We start from the raw sequence: 13,136 nt of genomic DNA, 5'->3' as shown, positions 1-13,136 counted from the left end.
ATATATATATATATATATATATATATATATATATATATATATATATATATATATATATATATATATATATATATATATATATATATATATATATATATATATATATATATATCATTGAAAAACACAACAATACAAATAACATAAATATCATATACCAAAAAAAATAACTCGCATATAATATATTACATTTTTTAGCATAATAATTTCTATATGTTTTACAACAAAGTATGAAAGTTTAAAAATATCAATCCATATAAGAAAGTTTTATAAAACATTTATTATAAATAAAGGTTAAAGAGTTAAATTTCTTATTTTTATTTTGAAGAATGTATATAATTAGAGAAGACAAGTTTGATTAAATATAAATATCAGTAAAATCAACATAATGGATTAAGCATCGAAATTTTGGGAATAGCTAAAGCTTAGGTGGGTCGCCATAGCCAAGCCACAATGAATAATGAATAAATACTTAAATAGGGTGGTGAAAGAACCGAGTAACGTGAGAGGGGCGAATATATCATAAATCATTGCGTACATCTTCCCTCAAATAAATAAATTTGCAAAATCGGCAGTGAATCTATATTCACAGAAAATCTCACATCTTGCTGCTCTAGAGAACAAGAATCAAGTAATCGGCGTCGAGTTGAGTTTCCGGCAATGTGGAAGCTCTGGTGTCTAGTAAGCTTGTTTATCTGCTCGGTTTCGTTGGCCGCTGCTCAGGGATCTAGTAGCAAAACCAGTCCTTGGCTAACATTAAGAGGTAATCAATACACCAACTACCTTTACTCTTTTTTGTATATGATGTTCACACTTGGATCTCTGTCGTGGGAAATTTATTCCAATTTCGGAGGATTTCGGCTTGTGGAAGTGAGAATGCATAAATTATGAAACCCTCCCTCTAGTTTTTTTATTCAGTTCTAGACTTCAAGTCCAGAAGGAGCAAGAAAAAACCATAGGATTTTGTGTAAATGAACTTGTCAACTTGTGATCTGTCGCTTTCAGAAAGATCTATGCTAAGAAGACGAGCCGGTTTAGAAGGACCTTAATAAAAAAAATTATCTGATTTTTTTGATTTCGTTAATGTTGGATTGATCGTTTGAAGCTCCAAATAATAAGATATCCTAACTAAATTACTAAATTTTGGCTTTGAAGCTTTTTTGTGTATCATTCCAGGATTATTTCCCGACTCCACTTTACTACATTTTTAGGGTATCATGTTCTGAAGACTCCATTTTGTAACTTTTTGCAGGCGATCCTCCTTTAGTGGTTGCACGTGGTGGGTTTTCAGGATTATTTCCCGACTCCAGTTACAATGCCTATACTTTCGCTTTGCTTACTGGTGTGCCTGACATGATCCTCTGGTGTGATGTACAATTGACTAGCGATAATGCTGGGATCTGTTATCCAAATCTTGATCTTAGCAATGCTTCCACAATTTCTTCTCTGTTCAATAACAGGAATAAAAGCTACCCTGTGAATGGAGTCCCTACAACAGGATATTTTCCAATGGATTTCTCACTTGCAGACCTAGAAAATGTCTCCTGTAAGTTTAACTTAAATTTTAGTATTAATCTGTGATAAGTGCTACTGACGTTTTATGTTTGTGTGTTGTTGTTTTATTGCAACAGTAACACAGGGGGTGTTGTCTCGAACTCCAGTTTTTGATGGGTCATTGAAATTACTTACTGTGGAAGAAGTTTCAGGGCAAGTGAAACCACCTGGACTGTGGTTGAACATCCAGCATGATGCATTTTACAGCCAACATAATTTAAGTATGAGAAATTATGTGATAACTACATCTAAAAAGGTGGCTATTAACTACATTTCATCTCCAGAAGTTAACTTTTTAAAAAGTCTGGTGACAAACTTCAAAGCAAGCAAAACAACCAAACTAGTTTTCCGGTTCCTAGGTCAGGACGAAACCGAGCCAACCACCAACCAAACATACTCTTCTCTTTTGACCAATTTGAAGTTTATCAAGACATTTGCTTCCGGAATCTTAGTTCCTAAATCATACATATGGCCTGTGGATCAAGATTTTTATTTGCAACCATCTACATCACTGGTGTTGGACGCCCACAAGGAGGGTCTAGAAGTTTTTGCTTCTGATTTCGCGAACGATGTACAGTTTGCTTATAATTACAGTTATGACCCTGTCGCAGAGTATCTCTCTTTCATCGATAATGGGAAATTTGCTGTGGATGGTGTCCTTTCTGACAACCCGATTACTCCATCTGCAGCATTTGGTAAGTTTACACCCTCCTCCTCCAACAAATTCATCTCTTTTCTCTAATTTAAATAAATCTGAAACCAAACCTTGCAGATTGCCTATCTCATCTGGGAAAAAATCAAGCAAAGAAAGGTCAGTCCTCCTTTTGGATGGTATCTTTAATCTTTAATTTAGTACCTGTAAATGTGCATTTGATTGACCTTTTTTAGCTTTTTTTTTTTTTGTGTGTGTCAGCAAAACCTTTGATCATTACATCTGAAGGAGCAAGTGGGGACTACCCTGGTTGTACTGATTTGGCATACAGAAAAGCTGTTTCTGATGGTGCTGATATAATCGATTGCCCTGTTCAAATGACAAGTGATGGGGTGCCTTTTTGTTTAGGCTCTATAAACCTTCTTGATAGAACAACAGCTGCAGAGTCAGGTTTTAGCAACCTTACACAAGTCATTCCTGAGCTTCAGCCTACTGCTGGGATATATTCCTTTAGCCTCACATGGACCCAGGTTCAGGGCTTGACACGTATGCAATCTACTCTAATCACTTCTCTTTGACTTTTTTTTTTTTTTTTACAATTTCTTTCTATTCATGTTTTTTTCTTCTCTTTTTATGTTGCTAGCTGCAATATACAACACATATAAGAACTACAGTTTGTTTCGGAATCCAAAAGCCAAAAATGATGGAAAGCTTATGACCTTGTCTGACTTTCTGGCTTTTGCAAGTAATGCTACTTCTGTTTCTGGTGTCTTGATCAACATTAAGGCAAGTCTATGTCTATGCTCTCCATTTCCTTTTTCTTTTTCTATTAATTGAAATCTGAATCTGACACTAATTTTACTGTTTAACTGACATCCAGAATGCACCATACCTAGCAGCAAATCAAGGATTAAGTGTCGTGGATGCAGTCATGAGTGCATTAAGTAACTCTACTTACAATAATCAGAGGACCAAGAAAATATTAATCCAATCTCCAGATGGTGGGGTTCTGAGATTATTCAAGGCAAAAAGCAACAGACATGAACTTGTTTATGAGGTTGATGAGAACATTGGTGATGCCCAGAATGCAACCATCTCAGATATTAGTAAAATGGCTAATTCTGTAGTGGTTGGAAAGGAATCTGTATTCCCTCGCAATAGTGGATTTCTTGTTGATCAAACTGATGTTGTGACAAAACTTCAAGCTTTTAAGCTCCCGGTTTATGTACAGATTATGAACAATGAGTTCATTTCACAGCCATGGGACTTCTTTTCGGATCCATATGTTGAACTAAACTCGTATGTTGTGGGAGCTAATGTTGATGGTGTTATTACAGATTATCCAGCTACTGCAGCCAAATACAGAAGTAAGTTTATAAATAATTACTAATTACTGTTACTGTTAGTGTGTAAAAAATAGGGTTTAAGTTGAAATCTTCCATCGCAGTGTCCACATTTGGTCTCTCAACTTTTAAAATTTGTATCAAATACACCATTATGACCAAACGTGGATAAGGAAGATTTGGTTATTAATAATATATACTAATTTTTTTTTTTTTTTTAAATAATATGGCAAATACAGTCAACAGGTGTTTAGGACTACCACCAAATCAGACGCCAGCATACATGGCTCCTGCTTCACCTGGACAGCTACTGCAATTCATGACACCACAGTTGATGCCGCCAGCTGAGGCTCCCAACCCCATTTTGACCGAGGCTGACGTGGCAGATTCTCCTATCCCTCCAGCCATAAAACCATCCCCGCCTACTGGAAATGCCACGTCACCACCTTCCGCCTCCCCAAGTGGCCAGCCTCCTAAAGCCGCTGTTGGGATTCTGTTTTCTTCTTTGGCCATTGTTGTGGCTGCCTTTCTTCTCCTGGTTTGAAAGGATGGATCATTAAAAGTTTAGTTTAGATTATTATTTATAAAGGATGCTTTGATGCGTTCTCGGCTTTTGTACCGATTGATTTCAGTTTTTAGTGTTCTTCTTGTAATTAAGTATTTATTTGTTTGTTCCTGGTATGTAATTTGAGAACAAACATGAGACTGTGATGAATTCTTTGTATGTTATGTTAAGTATTATTGTATTGGTTTGATTTGTTTTAGTATCCGTAACTACGGACTTGGACATGTTTTGCAACCTATGTATATGATTGAATTTGGTAATGGACATCGTTATACTTTCTTAGACATCTTTATGTTTAACTGATCAAAACTTTGTAAATATAACTTTAAGAAAAATAACAAAGATGTGGTGCTTAAAATATCAATATAGTAATTAGATTAAGGACACCATAAGTTCATGACAACATATTTTAAACCAAATTTTATTAGACGGACTATTTTCTTTACATACAATAACAATATATTTTAATTGTTTAATGATAACTTTTAAATTTAATATTAAAAAAATAAAAATTATCATTGAACAATTGAAGTATACTGATTTTTGTATTTTAACTGTTTTATGTATGAGGGTTTGATAGTTAAAACGAGTTAAGGATGACTGGTTTGCGAAAAGTATATTTTCTTTACACACACACAATAACAATATATTTTAATTGTTAAATGATAATGATTTTTTTTTAGTGTTTTGTGCATGACAGTTTGATAGTTAAACCTTAAAACGAGTTTAAAATGACTCGGGATTAAAAAAAAGTGACTGAAAACTTTATAGTATAAAATTAAAAGAATAAATAAATATGGTTATAATGAAAACTAACCAATAATATATGTTATTATTGTATTAACTATTAAGCAAAAAGAATATTTATTCAAGGGGTTCACACAACTTTACAGACATTAGAACACTTCCAAAACCTTTGCTTATCTGTAATCTGAAATCTATGTCATTTCCATGTCTTTCGTTTTCTGTTTCCATCATTTGAGCACTACAATTGCATCTTCGTTTTTTTTTTTCTTACACCCATTAATTGATTTCCACAAAATGCAATGTTCCAATACCTAATTGATAAGATTATCCTGTTTCTCTTAGATATTAACTCAAATCCTTTTAAGTAACCTAAAAAAAATAAGATTAGCATTGTTTCCTTGCCCTAAAAAAAGTGACTGCATAGATTGGAGAAAGCGAAAGAAACACTATAGGGTGCATACACTTTTGGTGATATGCTTACCATGCTTACCATGATATTTTATGTTTATCTGTTACTTGTATCACCCTTTTTCCATGCTTACCATGATATTTTATGTTTATCTATAACATCCACTATTTCTATAAAGCTCTTTCTTGTGGTGGATTCAGGAGCCAACACTTTTGGTGATATGCTTCGAGTATGCAAACCTTTATGACACAGTTACAAATCGGTATAGTGCCTCTAGAGTAACTGGCTTTTGCCAATTCGACCTAAAGTGGTTTTTGTAGATGGCCATTGCTTTGTATCAGGGGCGGAACACACATTTTATAACTAGAGGGCCGAAACTGAACTTCAAAAAAAAATCATATAAAGAATTTATTTTGATTGAGACTTCTAATTATAAAAATTTTAAACTAGAGAACTAATTTAATATGATAAACTCTTATACCGATTTAAATGCACACGTCAATCACTTATGTTTTTAAACTTGTGCAATTGTCTCTAGCCTAGTATTATTTAATATAAAACCAACACTATGGAATTATGATAATTAAAATATTTTTCGTTATTGTTTATTATCTTATTTTGCTCTAATTGTTTTCTATATTTATATATTTATAATTTATTAATATATTAAAGAAAAAAAGTTATGTTTCTGTATTATATAAATTTTAATTTTGAAGCTACATATGACTTTTGATATTACTTAAACTTAACTGAAAATCTATTATGTTAACAGGCAGTTTTTTATAGCATATGATTGTATTTAATTTTATCTATGTCTGAATTATTAGTTTTCAATGACAACATATTCTAACAATATTATTATCTTCTTTATTTTGAGTAAAATATCTCCTTTAAATCATATAAAGAATAATAATATAGTTTAAAGCTCATCATGTAACAAATCAAGTTATATCGCTTAAAATTAATTAAGGGAACTGATTCATATACAACACTTTTTCTCCGTACATAACAATTTGTGTTTTAAAGTGTTGTATTGTACAATTATATAATGCATAAATTGTTGTGTATGACAAAAAATTGTTGTGTACGAATCATTTCCCATTAATAAACCAAATAGATATGCAAACTTACAAATTATAATAAAAAATGAGATGAAGATAACTTGTTTTTCTAATTATTATAATCTAAAAAGGAAAGATGTGAGAGACATGAGTGAGGGAAGTCGTACAACACATTATACTACACATGACTCTTGATGGAAGAACTGAATCCAGTTTGATTGTTAGGCCATGGGGTATGATTCTTTTTTCACGTATAAGAATCCTATGTGGAGCCTAGGTGGAAGAGATGTTCACTAGTGAACACCGCCCCCAATAGGAATAATGGTGGTGTGGAGTGAAGCCAACTACGGGTTCTCACACCCAATCAAAACCGTTTCTATCTCTCTCTTCTTTCTCTTCTGTCTCACTCTTGTTATCTCTCTCTTCTTTCTCTCTATATTTCTCTTCTGTCTCACTCTTGTTATCTCTCTCTTCTTTCTCTCTATATTTCTCTTAAATGAGTTGTGAAGATGTATAAAGGATGATGTGGAATGACTTTCACACGTATTGATACCCATAGCCTTATGATACTTATCCCACAACTGTAGAGTTCCATTTCCTATTGTGTTTTGAGACCTTTGGTTGTTGATTATGACCATTTTCTTGTTTTGCTGGTTTATTATGGCGTTTGTTTTTTGTTAATGCATTAGTTGGTATTATGGTATATACTATTTTTTTAAACAGAATGGTAAACTAGTCATTTTTCATCATTCAACAATCAACCAGCATTTTTCAAACTATATCTTGCATTTTGCAGCATCATCAATAAGGGGCTGATTGGTTAACTTCCAACTTGGTTCCAAACAAAGTTGCTTGGTTTAGAAAAATGCAGACTTCGGTGCAATAAAATGCATGTTCTTAATTTTTCAAAAGGCAAATAGACCATTCATTCAAAACAACACTTGATGAATCCCACCCTATATCACAATAGATACGGGATATTATTTGTTAACAATCAAAACAAAAAATTGAAAAGTGTGATAACAATCAAAACATTGACCAACATGTTCCGGAAGTCATTTCAAACCAAAAGTTTTTACTTGATAACAAATGAATCTAATTTTTTATGATAAATAAACTTTTCAACATTTTTCTTAAGTTAAAATACTTCTGTGCAATTTTCAATCGAAGTTAGGTTGTGAATAAAGATATTTTTGCAGTCCCAACTACTCTTACTAAGTATGTTAACAACTCTAGATTAATTGCCAAATAAGTTAAGTCAGAAAAAAACAAATCTTAAAAGCATTTTCTAGATGCTGAAACATGGCAACAATAGAAGCAAAATTGTTAACAAAACCAATAGCATGAAGCCGGCATTAGTCTTTCAACATCAATAGAAAAACGAAAATCTCAGTCATGCCTCCCTTAAAATAAATAAGAAATACAAATCTATAAAAAACCAACTTAAGCAGTGCCAGCACCCTTTCCTTTCTTCTTCTGCAACTTCTTCATGTAGAATTCAAGCTCTTTCCCTTCCAATATGTATCTAACAAATTAATTTACCCCACCAAATACTTTAGATTACATTATTAATTACATATTCGTAATATGAACTTGAGAAGAAAACAATAAACAATATACATACCCATCAGCACGACCACACTGGCCAGGGCGTGAAGAGATAGCTGCAAGAAGACGACCACTGGAGAACTGTTCTTCAACATGTGGGTCAAGTTTGCGTTCCTCTTGACGCTTTTCCAATTTCCTCACCACATGGTTACTTTTCTTAGCCTCCTCTGCTGCACCTTCTACTTCCTATAATTAATTACAATTAAATATTAAATATAACTATAATAGATGCATGCATCTCTGTAAGCAGGAACCTACCTCTCCCTCTTTTTTGGTGGCTGAAGGAGCTGGTTTCTTCTTGCGACCAATGTCGACACCATAGTGTTGAAGATACCATTGTTTAAAAGGTGCAGCATCAACCTGAACAATTGCACTCTTGACAAGAGTTTGGGTCCTGACCAACTCATTGTTGGATGCATTGTAAACCACATCCAAGATACGGGTCTTGCGGGTCACAGCCTCACTACCCCATGAGTAGTTCCCTGTATCCAACCTCAAAGCACGCCACTTCACGTTTCCACCACGAACTCTCACCCTTCTAACAGTCTTGTTGCTCGAGATCTTCGTGTTGGCAGGCTGTCTTCCGAGCTCATACCTCCATAATAATTAAAAAAAAAAAAATCGAAGTGTTAGGATTGCTAAACAACAAAAGACAACAACTCCATGCTCTTCAATTTGAAACTGATAAGATACTTTAGGTGTAATGCTTTACATCCTATATGTCATCCTTCTGTTTACAAGATGACACAGATGGTATAATCTACGAATTTCTCCTACTTAACTATCTCTTCCACTGTGCCATCGTCTTGTTAAAAAATTTAATTACTAGGAAGATAACTGAAAACGAATTTCTCCTAATTAGGTGATTGAGTCTACAAGTAGAAGCTATGAGGTTATTGTGAGCTAGAATGAAATCCTCAACAGCACTTTTAAATTAAAAGCATAGACTTCAGCTTTTCAAATAGAAGCTTGAGAAAACCAGCGATATTTAATGTTTAGAAAAGCCTATACTCTGGTGAAGCTATTAATTAAATGCTACCAAAAATGGAGTTCACTATCACACTATCTGAATATTATCCATGAGAACGATTAAAATAGAGTAGAGAATTAAACAAAGAAAGAGGACCAAACACACGTTGCAAGCAGGTAGAAGGAATTATGAAACGGATCAAACAATCGGAAAGTGTAATTAACGACCGACTATAAAAGCAAATAGAGGCTGAATGTGTAAATTACTTTCGCTTCTTTCTCCAGGCCTTCTTCTTGCCACCGGTCGCACGTCTCTTGTGCATAGAATCACGAGAGATACCTGCAATAGCAATGAGTCATCATCGGAGTGTTTAAAATTTGACATTGAAAAACTAGACGAAGTAGCAAATCCTCGAACTTGAGACATGAAATTACTAACTCATGAACCGTACCCATGTTTGCAGATGGCGGACGATCCTCCTACTCTAGGGTTTATGCCGCGCCTCCGAACTCAAGACTTCCGATATATAATTAGGGTTTGTAAGGACTTAAAAGGCGAGGCGGATCGCCTCTCTACACTTACAGAAAACCTACTATAGGCTGAAAGCCCAAAACCACCATGAAATCCTATAACCTAGGCCTGTATCTACCCAGCCCACTAATGTTGATAGTAATACTAATACTAATAATCGATAAAAGTGCCATTTTATTTAAACTTAAGCATATATAGTTCTCATATTTAACAAAGGCATGTAGTAATTAGTTTAAAGAAAAAATAATCATAGTAGCCATTTTCAAAGTTTTTATCACAAATTAACTATAGAAAATAAAAAATAATTAAAATAGCTACCATTTTCATAAATGTCCATCTATGAAAATGGATGTCATTTGCGATTTTTTATTTTTTATTTTTGCAAAACGTCGTTTTGCTATCATTGATTGCGGAAATCTTTATGGATTTTCGCAGTTTTGGCTTAAAAAAAATCTAATTTATTTCCCTAACTTTGAACATTCATAATTCTTACACACGAAGTCCATTTAGGATGAATTTTTTTTTTCATTGTGTCCTATAAAACAATTGCTAGCAATGAAAATATCACACTCTAAAGTCGGATATCAGGAATACATATTTTTCCAGTTATCTTTGAATCTTTCGATCTTTGGTTTCCTAAGTTGTATTGATCTTGTTGGTTATCAGTAGTGAATCACTAAAAGCCCAGAGGTGTTTCGCTTCGAGTTCTTGTGCCAATCGGAGGCCTACGGGGAGTGCTTTGTACTCGACCTCGTTGTTCGAAACCTGAAATATGAATCTTAGGGTGTATGTTACTTCATCTCCCCTGGGTTTTTGAGGGTTAGGCCTACACCTGAGCCCTCCTTACTTGTGGCGCCATCGGTGTGTAGTTCCTATATGTCTTTACTTGCCTTGGGCTCTAGCGGGTCTGCTGGTAAGACTTTTGGTATTCCTCTAAGTGCATCTGGTATTTTTATTAAGAAGTATGCTAAGGCCCGGGCCTTGATACTGGTCCGAGGGAGGTAATATATTTCGTGCTCCCTCAGTTCTATTGCCCATTTCGCCAATCATCTTGACTTTTCAGGTCTTAGCATGACTTGTTTTATTGGGAAGCTGGTCAGCACTTTAAATTTGTGTGCTTGAAAATAGCATCGTAGGCGTCTTGCCATGTAAATTAGGGCTAATACTAAATTTTCCAAGACTGGGTAGTTGATTTCGGGGCCTTGTAATTCCCTTCTTACGAAATGTATTAGTGTCCGCTACTTGTTTCTCTCTACCGTTAGTACCGTTGAGATGGATTCATCAGTCATTGCGAGGTATACCTGTAAGGTTTTTCCCGCGCACGCGGTTGCCATTTTTGGTAGCTTATGAAGGGCCTCCTTTAAGCATTGGAGGGCTGCATTGGCATCTTTTGTCCATTTGAAGTGACTCTTGTCAATACACCCTTTCAGAGTGTGGAAGAGCGGTACGGCTTTTTCTGTCGATTTGGCTATGAACCTGCCTAGTTCGGTCAGCCTCCCGTTGATTTCCTGGAACCCTTTTATTCTGTGTGGGGTCTTGGAATCGAGGAATTCCTGGATCTTAACTTGGTTTGGTTTGATTCTCACTTTAGTTATTCGATATCCCAGGAACTGGCCCTTTTCTACCCCGAAAGTGCATTTTCCCGGGTTGAGTTTCATATGTGCTCGCAAGTAGGGATGAGCATCGGAACTGGGTACCCGCTTTCGGAACCGAAACCGCCTCGGAACTGCCGGTTCCGAAACGGGAACCGCCTTAAGCGGTTCCAGTTCTGGTTCTCATTTTTTCGAAACCACTATGTAACATCCCAAAATACGACCCAAAAATTTTTGTTTAGTAATTACTAAAAACATCATGTTAATATCATAAAATAAAACTCGTACGTCAATATCTCAAAACCATAGCAAAGTATCATGAGGAAACTGTATCAAGACTGTATCAATTCACATCTATGAAAAGCTAAAACAACTCCCAGGACAAACTGAAGTTGTGGTGTGTGCGATGCCATCAACCCAAGCTCTTCCCTTTACTTGCGGAAGTACCTGAAACCAAAACTGAAACTGTAAGCACGAAGCTTAGTGAGCTCCCCCAAGCTACCACATACCATACAATAACATACAAACACATATTGGGCCTTGCCCACTGCATCGGACCGAAGTCTGGAAACTGCATCAGACCGAAGTCCGGAAACTAACCAGGGCCTTACCCTTTGCATCGGACCGAAGTCCGGAAACAGCATCGGACCGAAGTCCGGAACTGACTGGGACCTTTTCCCCTGCATCGGACCGAAGTCCGAAACTAACTGCATCGGACTGAAGTCCGGAAACTGTCTGAGCATAACATGGCATGGTATAAACATATCAACTAGCATGAACACATAAACCGCATACTGCATCGGGCCGTAGCCCGGAACACATAACACATAAATCCTGTATGAGCCACGAAGGCATCAAACATACTAAAAACTACATCGGACCGAAGTCCATAAACTACTACTAACTAAACGGGCCGGCATTGTGGCCTTAGACCCATTCCTACTGGAAGGAAACTCACCTCATACACTGGCTGCTAAATGAACTTCTTTGGAAATCGTCTGCTGCTGCTCCGGTGTCTCCCCGACTACAATTTCCATAAATACATTCAATCAATTACTGATAACTGTACTGAGGGTAAAATGACTATTTTACCCACTGGTCAAAGTCAACGTCCAGTTGACCGGACTCGCCGAATCTGAGGAACTACTCGCCGAGTTCTATCGTGCAGACTCCAACTACACTCGAATCCGCTCTATGGTTCCTAACTCGTAGATCTGAAATCTTGGAACCATCTGAACACGTAAAGTTGCTAACTTTATGTGTAACTATGAAGGAATGAATCCATCCTACTCAAACACAACTTCACTCTGGAAAACTCATCCGACTCACCGAGTTGCTCATACAACTCGCCGAGTTCTAAGGCAAACTTCATCGGACTCGCCGAGTTGTTCTTCCAACTCGTCGAGTCGACGGCTAACTTCATATAACTCGCCGAGCTGCCCTGAGGACTCGTCGAGTTCATTCAGTCCTTTTTCCATACAGGTCCGATCTGAGCCATGCAACTGCTACAAATCATGGATCTAAACTTCTAGGGCATGTTTTTCATGTAAAGTTGCTAACTTTACATGCATGGATGGCTTTAAAGGCTTCATGTGACCAAAATAAGCTCTTAATGAGGTTCTAGGCTTAATGGGGACTTTAATCACAACCACAACCAAAACTCTATACTTCTAGCATGCCATGAGTGTCCAAATCTGAGGTATAACCCGGCCACAAGGCCTAATCACAAGGGATTTGGGGGTTTTGGGCTTAGAAACCACAATTTAGGGATAACATAGATCTATATGATCAGTAATAAAGGTATAGAATTTAATACCAGAAAAGATGACCAATATAGTATGTATTCTGGATCTACTTCCTCTTCCTTGAACTCTCCAACTTTCTCCTTCTCCTTCTTACTCCAAAGATGCCTTCACAAGCAATAAACACACACCCACTCACTAAGAAAACGGCTAGGGTTTGATAGTTGATGTTCCGGAGGTGAAAGAGACAAGTTTGGGCGCATAAGAGGGTTTGAATAGATGCAAAACCCTAAAATTAGAGTTTCCTCCAAACAAGCAAACTCGCCGAGTCTAGCGTGTGGAGTCACCGAGTAACCGGCTAAATA

The 13,136-nt window shown here is 36.1% G+C and overlaps 2 protein-coding genes across 2 annotated transcripts; one reads left to right on the top strand and one right to left on the bottom strand.

Annotated features, from left to right (window-relative positions):
• Positions 1 to 481: 481 nt before the first annotated feature.
• On the top strand, positions 482 to 4,310 carry SHV3 (PLC-like phosphodiesterase family protein). Its single transcript, XM_078997519.1, has 8 exons — positions 482 to 760; positions 1,250 to 1,543; positions 1,629 to 2,246; positions 2,324 to 2,362; positions 2,465 to 2,749; positions 2,847 to 2,989; positions 3,084 to 3,570; positions 3,786 to 4,310. Exons 1-8 carry the CDS (start codon positions 658 to 660, stop codon positions 4,088 to 4,090), a joined length of 2,274 nt encoding a protein of 757 aa, XP_078853645.1. The 5' UTR covers positions 482 to 657; the 3' UTR covers positions 4,091 to 4,310.
• Positions 4,311 to 7,631: 3,321 nt separating this feature from the next.
• Positions 7,632 to 9,486, bottom strand: LOC144997170 (small ribosomal subunit protein eS8-like). The gene is made up of 5 exons (XM_078957005.1): positions 9,358 to 9,486; positions 9,173 to 9,245; positions 8,195 to 8,531; positions 7,953 to 8,122; positions 7,632 to 7,853 (listed from the first exon to the last, which is right to left on the bottom strand). Exons 1-5 carry the CDS (start codon positions 9,359 to 9,361, stop codon positions 7,772 to 7,774), a joined length of 666 nt encoding a protein of 221 aa, XP_078813131.1. The 5' UTR covers positions 9,362 to 9,486; the 3' UTR covers positions 7,632 to 7,771.
• Between the last annotated feature and the right edge of the window lie 3,650 nt (positions 9,487 to 13,136).

Source organism: Lactuca saligna, chromosome 5 (assembly GCF_052625555.1).
Source record: "Lactuca saligna cultivar CGN05327 chromosome 5, ASM5262555v1, whole genome shotgun sequence".
In the NCBI taxonomy this organism is placed as follows: domain Eukaryota; kingdom Viridiplantae; phylum Streptophyta; class Magnoliopsida; order Asterales; family Asteraceae; genus Lactuca; species Lactuca saligna.
This window is presented reverse-complemented; position numbering and strand designations above follow the sequence as displayed.